The sequence below is a fragment of the Diaporthe batatas genome (assembly GCF_019321695.1).
Source record: "Diaporthe batatas strain CRI 302-4 chromosome Unknown Contig00013, whole genome shotgun sequence".
NCBI classification, from domain to species: Eukaryota; Fungi; Ascomycota; class Sordariomycetes; order Diaporthales; family Diaporthaceae; genus Diaporthe; species Diaporthe batatas.
In genome coordinates this window covers 591,765-602,311 of record NW_025408560.1, presented here as the reverse complement: position 1 = coordinate 602,311, position 10,547 = coordinate 591,765, and the positions used below count along the sequence as shown (strand labels likewise).

At 36.2% G+C, this 10,547-nt stretch overlaps 2 protein-coding genes across 2 annotated transcripts; one reads left to right on the top strand and one right to left on the bottom strand.

Moving 5' to 3' along the window:
- Positions 1-6,092: 6,092 nt before the first annotated feature.
- KVR01_010654 (uncharacterized protein) lies at positions 6,093-6,666 on the bottom strand (the record flags this gene model as incomplete). Its single annotated transcript, XM_044789398.1, has 3 exons — positions 6,093-6,294; positions 6,360-6,438; positions 6,540-6,666. 3 exons carry the CDS (start codon positions 6,664-6,666, stop codon positions 6,093-6,095), a joined length of 408 nt encoding a protein of 135 aa, XP_044640813.1.
- Positions 6,667-9,033: 2,367 nt separating this feature from the next.
- KVR01_010640 (uncharacterized protein) lies at positions 9,034-10,308 on the top strand (the record flags this gene model as incomplete). Its single annotated transcript, XM_044789337.1, has 5 exons — positions 9,034-9,138; positions 9,233-9,305; positions 9,384-9,564; positions 9,759-10,064; positions 10,179-10,308. 5 exons carry the CDS (start codon positions 9,034-9,036, stop codon positions 10,306-10,308), a joined length of 795 nt encoding a protein of 264 aa, XP_044640799.1.
- Between the last annotated feature and the right edge of the window lie 239 nt (positions 10,309-10,547).

The following is a 10,547-nucleotide window of genomic DNA, read 5'->3' as shown; positions in this document are numbered from 1 at the left end:
ACTTATATATTTATTTTAAAGCTATAAAATAAAAACCTTAACTTTAATAAAATATTAATCCTTATTATAATACTTTTTCCTATTAGTGTTTATAAAGATTTTAACTTTAAACTATATTAAACGTTTTATTATATTTAATAGTAAATTTTAATTATATTAATTTTCCTTTTTTTTCCTTTTTCTTTAAAATATACTAATATTTTTAATTTTTTAAAGATAGAGTTAAAGGTATAGAAAATATTTATAATTAAAGATTTTAAAAATATTTTTATAAAGTTTTATTATAAGTTAGCTTATTATTATACTTTTAAGATAAATATTAAATATAAGTTTTATATTTATTAAATTCTTAATTTAAAGTTAAAACTTTAAAGATTTTATAAAATTTTAATAAAATATAATAAAATAATAAATATTAAAAATAAACTTATAATAAAAATATTTTTAGTTTATTATACTTAAAAATTAAAAAATATTATTAAATAGAGAAAAAAGGTTATTAAATAATATATACCTTAAGGTTAATAATATTATTTATAATATCCTTTATTAGTTAGTACTTTAATAGGTTAAAGAGATTACTTTAAAAGTATTATTAATAGTATAGGATATTTATTTTAAGTGAAATAAAAATCTTTAAGGGGTTAATAAAAGTCTATTAAATAAAAATAATATTTATTAACTTTAGTAAATAGAGTATATTAAAGAAAGGTTAAAATTAGAAGAGATAGAAGAAAGTACTTTATTATTTATTTATTTTTATTATACTTATTTACTATAACTTTAGTCTTTATATTTATCTATTAGTAGTTCTATATTAAAATATAATATTTAAAAGTTAAATTTTATTTAAATAAAAGGAAGAGATTTAAAAAAGAAAATAAAAGTAAAAATAAATATATAATATTTTTATAAATTTATAATTAAAGATTACTATTTTTAAAAATAACTATTAAATTAGATTAAATTTTCTAATTATAATAATATATTTTTATTTAAAATAATTTTATTTATAATATATTAATTTATATAAATAATATTTAAATATATAATAATAAAACTTAATAATTAAATAAAAGCTATATTTTAAAGTTAAATTAAATATTAAATTATTTTATTAAAATATAATTATTTTAATAGATTTTAAAATATTATATATATATATATATAATTTAAAAGAAAATAAAATATATAAAAATATATTAAATAATATTAAAAGTATATATATTAATTATATCTTTAAATATAAAAGTTATTATTAAAGATTACTATTAAAATCTTTAAAGAAAATATTTATAAATATATTATATTAATATAAATATATATAAATAAAGTTTAAAAAACACTTTAACTTACCGTTTAAAAGGTAAAAAGTTTAAATTTAATAATATATTAAAGTTAATTATTTTATTTTTTAAAAATTTAAATAAAATATTTATAAAATATAAATATATAAAGAAAATAATTATTTAGTTTTAATAATATAATTTATTATATTAATATATATATATATACTTAATTATAATAATTAAAATATATATTAAGAAAAATAAATACTTAATAATTAAATAACTTTATATAAAGGAATAATTATTATTATATTATTTAATAATATAATAATATAGGTATATAAAATATAAATATAAAATTATAACTTTATATTTTAAAAATTATATAATTTTATTTTAAATAATATATATTTTATATTTTTAATATTAATATTTAAACTATTAATATTATATATTAAAATATATAAATTTATTATAAAATAAGTATTTAACTTAAAAACTTTAAATATTTAATATAGATTTTATATATAAATTATTTTATATTTTATATAAAATATAAAATATAATTATATAAATAATAAATATAAATATTATATTTTATATTATATATTTTATATTTTATATATTAATATAAAATATAAAATATAAAATATAATATTTATATTTTATATTTTATATTTTATATTTTAAAATATAAAATATAATATAAAATATAAAATATATATTTTATATTTATATTTTATATTTTATATTTCTAGTATATTTATATTTATATTTATATTTTAATATTTTATATATTTTATATTTTATATTTTATATTTTATATTTTATATTTTATATTTATATTTATATTTTATATTTTATATTTTATATTTATTATAACTCTAGGTAATTTATAATATAAACTTAAAAGTATTTAATATTAAAAATATTTTATACTTTAAGTTTAGTTTTCTTTTTATTAATTTTAAATAATAATTATTTTTAAATTAAATATTTTATATATTTTATAATAATATAGTTTTATTTTATTTATTTTTATTTAACTTAAAATATTTATAGTATTTTTAAATATATTATTAATTTTTAAAAATTATATTAATATTAGTTTTATATTATTTATTTTATAGTTTATTTATTTAATAATTATATTATTTTTAAAGTATTATTTTATAAAATAGTTAAATTATATAAATTAATAAATACTTAACCTTTAAATAAACTTTAAAATAAAGGTTTTATTAATAATTAAAACTATATTTTATTTATATTTAAATAGTTAAACTAATAATAAAAATAAAATTATAAATTATTTTTATTTAAATATTTTTTTATATTATATTTATTATATTATTATAAATTTAAAATATTAAAATTTTATAATAAATTAAATTATATAATAATTTTAATATTATTAATATTAAGTTTAATATTAAATAATATAGTTAATAATATAATATAGTATTTAAAATTTAGCTTTTATATTTTTAAATATTAAATTTTAGTTTAACTTTTAAATATTTATATTAAATTATTTTATAAAGTTTATAGTTTATTTATTTTAAAACTATATTTTTCTTTAAGGTATTTAATTAAAAGGGTTTAAATCTAAAAATAAATTTTTATTATTAATATAAATAAAAGTTTTAATTATAACTATAGGATTAATAAAATTTATATTATTAAATAAAAATATAAATATATAAAATTAAATAAATATTTATAAAAAAGATTATATAATAATTAATAACTTAAATTAGTTAATTAAAATATAGATTATTTTAATATTATTAATATTTAGTTTTATATATTTAAAAATATAATTTTAATTAATTTAATTAAATATAGTTATATATATAAATAGAAATATTAATTATAGTATTAATAATTTAATTTAATAAATAAAGGAAAAATAAGTTAAAACTTCTCTTTATATAATAATTATATATACTTTATTAATAATTATAATATTAATTATATTATTAAATAATAAATTATAATAAAGTTTTAAAAGTAAGTATTTAATATTTATTTAAAATTTATTATAATATAAATATACTTTCTATAATTTATTTTTTATATAATTAGGTTTTATTTAAATATAAGTAATATTTAAAATAGTAGATTCCTATTTATAATAAATAAAAGTTTATAATATAAAATAATAGTTATATATATTTTTAAATATAAGTTTATATTAACTTAAATAGAATATAAATTAATTATATTAAATATAATATTTTTAATTTATTTTTTAAATTTAATAAAATATAAAATAAATTATAATTTTATTTTATAATTTTATAAATATATATTAAAGTATATTTTATTATATTTAGTAATAATAATTAATATTATATTTTCTCTTTAATAATATAATTATAATTTTAATTTAACTATAATAAGTTAAAAATAACTAATTATATTTTTAATTATAGTTATAATTTAATTAAATAAGATTTTATAAAAGATTTTTAAAAGTTTATAAAATAAATATTTATATTTATATTTATATTAGTTTACCTTTAAGCTTTATATTTAAAAGTATATTAATATTTAAATTTTAATTATTATTAAAGTATTTTATTATAAACTTTTATATTTATATATATTAATATTTATAAACTAAATATAAATAATTAAAAATATATTTTATTTTTTATTTTTAAATAAGTATATTTAACTTTTATAATTAGTAATTTAATATTAAAAATAATATTAAAAATCTTTATTTAATTTTAAAATTTAAATAATTAATTATTAAATATAAAATATATTAATAATAAGATTATTTAAAAGTAATATTTAAATATTATTTTAATTTTTATATAAATTTTTACTTTTTTAACTTTTATATTTTAATTTTAAATATCCTTTATTTATATTTAAATACTATTTAATAATTAATTTAATTATAGAATTATTATAAGGTATAAAGTTTTTATTTAAAATAAATAGAAAGTTTTTATTTAAAATAAATAGAAAGTTTATATTAAATTATATATATTTTTATTTTAATATTAAGATATTTAATAATATAGTTAATTTATATATATAGACTCTTTATTTAGAATGGGTAGGGAGTTTATACTTATATATTATGTGAGTGATAGTTAGGCTGCAGGCCTGGCTAAGGGTATTTAAACATTTGAGATAAATCCTGGCGACTGTTCATCCCTTCTCTGCAGTGCCTGGCTTTAGGGACGGAGTAGACTTTGTGGCTTTTCCCATCCTCTGTGCAACAGCCAAGCAAAATAGGACGCTCTCTACTGCAGTAATAAACACCGTGGAGTAGGGAGTAAGTAGTAGGCTTGCAGACTACATCCCGGCCTAACAAGACGAGATCCATACCAAGACATCCTTTTTTTTTATCGGCTTCCTCCATGCCCAGATATCTGATACCTCATCCATGGTAAGACCACCCACACCCAAGCTTCCCAGGCTAGCCAGGAGACAGCAGCCAGGACACAGAAGAGCCATCAGCTCGCCAGGTCGCAAGCCTGCCACCTGCCAGCTCACCACCAAGACTCTCCAGCAGGCGACTCTTGTCAGATTGCGTGCCCGCCTGTCTTGCCTCCTCATGCAGCATCCCAATAGCAGTCGATCTAGCTGCCTTTCATGTCTCAACACGCCCACATTAGGCGCAGGGCAGGAGGACAGCCCAAGCACGAGCACGAGGATCAGGACTGTCCTGGGCTGACCGGGCTGACCTGTCGCGCCCACAGCGTGATTCTGACTGACGCCGGCAAGCGAAGCCTCTCTGCAAGATCCTGCCGGCCCAGCCTGCCCAGCCTGCCAGCTCTCTCGCTCTTGTCATGGCGCGCCAAGCTTCTCACCTCATGTTTGAGCACCCGGGTCCTTTTTCTCACAAGGTGGCGTGTACCTGGGTAACTCGACGTGCAGCAAACAACTTGTCCCCTCGTCCAATCCCCGCCCCTCTCCGTCCTGGCCGGCTGCACCCGCGAACCGCGGCGTCTTCCTCCTTCCGCATACACGATGCACGACGAGGGGGAGGCGCCTACGCCCCCCGGTCCCAAGGGCAGCCCAGCGCAGCAGCGCAGCAGCGCAGGACACACATCCTGTCCGCCACGAGGCGACCTTGGTGTTTGCTTGTGCAGGACACGCGCACACCCATCCTGCCATCCTCACCCAGCCATGCTGCCATGGTGGTCATGTTGAGAATACTATGTAGTAAGCACGGGGCGTCAGCGGGTACGGTATGTGGGTGGGTGCTCGTCTACCGCGAACTGCTGTCTCGGGGCAGATGACTGCACGTCATCGACGACGGTCGACGGTCGGACCCGACATCTCAGTTGTTTGCACGCCGGTACTCCGTACATCCAGACGGGCCCCGTGACCTTGTCTCTGTTGTTGTCTGAACTGAGTCACGGCGCAAACAAAAACAGCCGCTTCGTGTGTCGCTTATTTGAGTCCTCAGCCCTACGATGCAACCTCGCTGTAACGTACTGCAATATGGCGGGCGAGACACGCTGGTAAGAAGGAGCATGGCTCAGGAAACTCCCCGACGAGGTATGTAGCATTGACCAGCCGAGTGTCTGGTCGACAGCCTGACGGGCCCCAGGACGGGATACCCAAAACACCGCCTTGAAGATATTTTAGGATTTTACATGCAAGACCACTTTTCCTCGGCTCCCACTGACCGGGAAGTTCCCACCTGAGGCCAGACTTGATGATTCAGACATCCATGCTCGTTAGGTTTCCAGTGAGCGCCACACCACCGCTACTTCCCATGGCACTCGTCGCATCTCATATTTTCCTGCGTGCGCCGTCCTCCGCCCACCTTCACAGATACTTGGAGCCGCCGTAACCCGCAGCATCGGCATCTGCTTCGTTGTAGACCTGCGGGGGTCTAGTCTTCGCTTGAATTGCAAGAGCACCGGCGATTCTCTGTTGCTCGAGCTTCCTTCGTTGACCCCAAGACAGATGGCCGCCTTTGCCGTAGTAGCAGACCACCCATATGGCATGGATGATGCTTCCGATCCCCCTAGGATGCCGGTACCGTTAGCTTCTTGGCCAATACATGATGGTGCTGTCTTCCATGCGACTCACAAGGTGAGCATTCCGAGCACCACGTTGAGTGCGAACTGGGTATCGCAGCTAGTGACGCACAGAACGGCAACAGGAGGCACTGCAGGCGGATTATCAGCGTGTGAAACACGGTATAATTGGAGGAAGTTTGGCGGTACAGCATGGCAAGCAGGGGGCCAGGAATTAAGAGAACAGACTAACTCAGGGTTGATAGGACTATCAGCCAGAAGATGTCCCAGTTGTCTCTGGAGCCTCTCATTGGGCCATCACGGGTGCGAAGTCTGGTAGGATCTTCTTGAGGGAGGGCCTCGCCGTAAGGAGCAGCCATGTTTGAAGGTGTGAACCCGACTGGATTGCTTTTGCGGGATGATATCGATAATCAGCAAGCAGAGAGGTCGACGACGGTATCAGGTTAAAGGTGTTCGGAGCATATCAAGCTGTGTGTGTTTTGTCAAAACCACTGTTGTCATCCGTGAACGCCAAGTGCTGCTGTACAAGTTGTCCGAGACAAATCTCCGATGGGGAGGCATGACCGGCGGCACACGCTTGCCTTGTGGAAAGCAGGAGGCTAGCCGGTGGGATTCGACCTGATTGGAGGTTGAGGCTATCCCATGGGAGGGCAGTAGTATTGTTGCCGAATGCACCTGCCGGCTGTGTGACGACGGCATCATCCGTCAAGAACCATTTCGCGTGGTCAATCTGAGGGATCTCGAGGCCATCCTCGAATTTTACTGAAGCACGTCAATATTGGTGCCACACATGGCCAGAAGCAAATACCACCCACGGCCAGGCCGGGTTAGGAAATGGACGGAAAATGAGAGATCCGCGGCCGATGGGTGGCGTCGAGGCCCAGTGACAGCCGTTGCCTCATAATATCGAGGGGGGCCCCGGAGGCTGGGCCCAGAGATCTGAATCTGACATGGCTGTTCTGGGTATTCCTTCTTCCCACGGGAGGGGGGTGGTGCGTGTGTGGGAGAGAGAGATAGAGATGGCTCCGGGAAGGCGAGGGAGAACCCCGTTGGGGTCCAGCTAACCTCCCTTGCGCCCTGCCACATCCCGATCTATGTCGGCAATCGAGACGCGCAGAGAGGAGAGAAAGGGCGATCAACACCGTCAAGTAGAGGAGGCCAATTGTTTCGAGACTTGCCAACATTTCTTGCCACAAACACCATCCAGTGCCGCTGAAAGTGGAGAGGAGGCTCAACTGGACACCAGCTCGAGAGGCCGTAGGCTGCAACGGCAGGAGCCTCACCCAGCTCACCGTCTGGGCCCGGTCACACCGTCATCCCCACGGTCCCCAGAGCGTCCCTGCTCAACCATGTGGAGGCCTTGTGTGAAGGCCCCCGCCGTTTAGGCGTGGTGTAATCCTCGGGCCGGTGGTAGCCCAACAACAAGCCACGCCCTTGTTTGCTCGCAGGTGACAGCGCCGACCCGCCCCCATCCACACCTCATGTCACTGGGGGGATCATCCGGTAGGCGGGCGCCGGCTGGCCCTCTTGGGCCTTGTCTCTGCGTGCGTGCGTGAGTGCGTGCCCGCCCACAAACCCCCCTGCCACTGCCCTGCCTGCCCTGCCCTGCCCTGCCTGCCTGTCCTGCCATACGAGCGTGTGGTGAACGTGGGCGTCACGCACCTCCTCGTTCCATTCCTGACGGCTGCAGATCTCACTGCGACGAAGCTAGGCAGATAAGAGATCTCGTGCAGGGGGCTTCCACCGATCGTGTCGCCTCGCAACCCGGTCAGACTCGTGGCATTGATACGTGAGTCAATGCTTCGGAGACGTGGTGTAACCCGGCCTGCAGGATCACCAATTTCGCCGGCCTCGACGAGGTTCCAGCTGGCTGCTGCGGCTGCTGCGTGGGTTTTCCTGCGGCCCCGAAAGCAGGCCGCCTCTGCCACATATCCTCCGGGTTGGACCCCTGGAGTTCGAGCAAAGGGCTGATCAGCACCTTTAATTACGCCGGTTTGGCGAATGATAGCAGGCAGTTCGTGGGCCCCTATGTAAGTCAGGGCCGCCTCGCAGGCGGCCACTCTGCAACTCTGCAAAAGCCCCTCGAATGGCCAAGACCTACCACGAGCAGGAGCGGCAGGCCCGACCAACGTTCCCAGTCCTGTCGTAGGGATGGGCATGTCTCAGCCCGCCGCCGGGACAAAAGGACACGCGGTCGGGATGAAGCTGAGTGCCTGGGCTGGAATGTACTTGTGCATGACACTGGCGTCGCTGCTCCACCTCCTCGAGTGCGTCCCCCAGTTTCTGTCCGTGTGAAGGGAAAGACACCTGCACTTTTTCCATGCAGTTAGTCCCCGAAGTATTGAGAGATGGCTGCGACACGACTAGCCCGAAAGGCCCCAAACTACCCAAGTACGGCCAAGCAGTCTGGGTATGATAAGCCTGCATTGGTGGGCAGCAGAGCACGCAGGCCCCTCGAAATGAGCTTCAGTCAGGGAGGTTCTGTTCGGCCCCAGCTCGGGGAACCGGCGTGGGAGGAGGAGGAGGAGAAGAAGCAGATGGCAAGGCTCCGTGTATAAAAAAGAGGTCCCGCCCATCCTCGTGGCAGCCATCCTTCTAGAACTGTAAGATGTTGTGAATTTCCTCTCAGCAGTTCGTGACACAAGACTCATAAGACACTCGCGGTCCTTTGATCCAGACATACACTCGACACCTTCAACTTCACACAGGGCTCATCATACTTCACCATGGGCCAAGTACTGGGCAAGGTTGCTGTCCCCGTTCAGGAAGAGAAGGTGAAGGAGCCTGAAGGTCCCAATTTCCCTGACTATATGCTCGACTCAAACGCTGTCGTAAGTCCATGGTCCTGAACAATGCCTGGCCCTTGCGGTCAGGTCCTCCTTGTGGTCAAGTCCTAAGCCTCAACTGACGCCTCGTGGCCTTTAGACCTATGACAAGGCAACATGGCGATACGGAGGACCACCAGACTACAGAGTCACCAGGCAGATGTGGGCGAATGGTATGCTGGCCACGTCGGGCTCTGACATGAACCAATAAACCACTCCTGTCCTCAGTCGTGCTAACTCCAACCCGACAGAGAAACGCGCAAACCATGGGGCCAAGTCTCTTGAGACACTGGTCGAGAACCTCGTCAAGAACTGGGAGATCGAAGCGTCACATAAGATGGACGTGTCGGAATGGCGAACTGTCGACCCGGATAAATACACCTTTTCCATCAATGGCGGACCACCTCAGGACGCGGAACACATGCTGAAAGTGTGCGTACTCTCCCTCTCTCCTATCCTTTCCCTGGCCCTCGGCTCGCTCAAGGCGCCTGTTCCGCCATTGATCTGCGGGTGATGATGACTCTTGGAAGATGAAAAAGAAGCGAAGGGACAGGGGTGAAAGTTTGACGCGAATTTTGCTTCTTCTTGTTCCTTGACAAAAATGTGGCTGACGAAAGCAATCGCAGTGGTACTTATTCGGCGGTCATAGCGCCAAACAAGTATTACGGTGCCAACTCCACATTCGACGAGAGCCACAAGACGTTCAGAGACATGATGCCGAACTTTGCGTGGGAAGTGCTCGAGGTGTACAGCGGCCCGCCGGTCGTGGCCTTCAAGTGGCGCCACTGGGGGTGGATGAAGGGCGATTATGTCGGGAAAAATGAAGAGGGATCTACGGTGACCATCAAAGCTCACCGCGGGATCCTCGATATCCAAGGTGTGACAGTAGCAAAGCTGAACGACAAGTTCCAAGTGACGAGTCTCGAGACATGGTAAGCCTGCCTGCCTGCCTGCCCCCTGGCCCCCGGCCGTGGCTGTTTCTGTCTGGTTACCGTGTCGCGGGAGAGAAAAACGGACGGGTGCTAACCGCAACACATCAACAACAGGTTTGATCCGACAGACATGTTCAAACAGATGCGGCCGTCGGACGAGACGATGACAACGAGGCGGATGGAGTGTCCCATGGGGTACACGTCTGACATGAAGGGGATGGGCAGTAGGGGAGTTGGGCATTGAGCATCGGGGGAGTTTGACCTAGCACTGTGGTTTTCTGGCTTGTTTTCTTTTTGAAGCATCGAAAATTGATTCAATGCACCATTCACTCTCGCCATGTAGCGGTCCGGAACAGTATGGGACGAGTTGACCGGCCCACCAGCCCACCAGCCCACCAGCACACACACCAGTGCACCAGCCCGCCTGTGCAGCCCCCCGGGCTCAGGTTGATTCCCACGGGATGGCGTCGAGGGTTTCTGCGC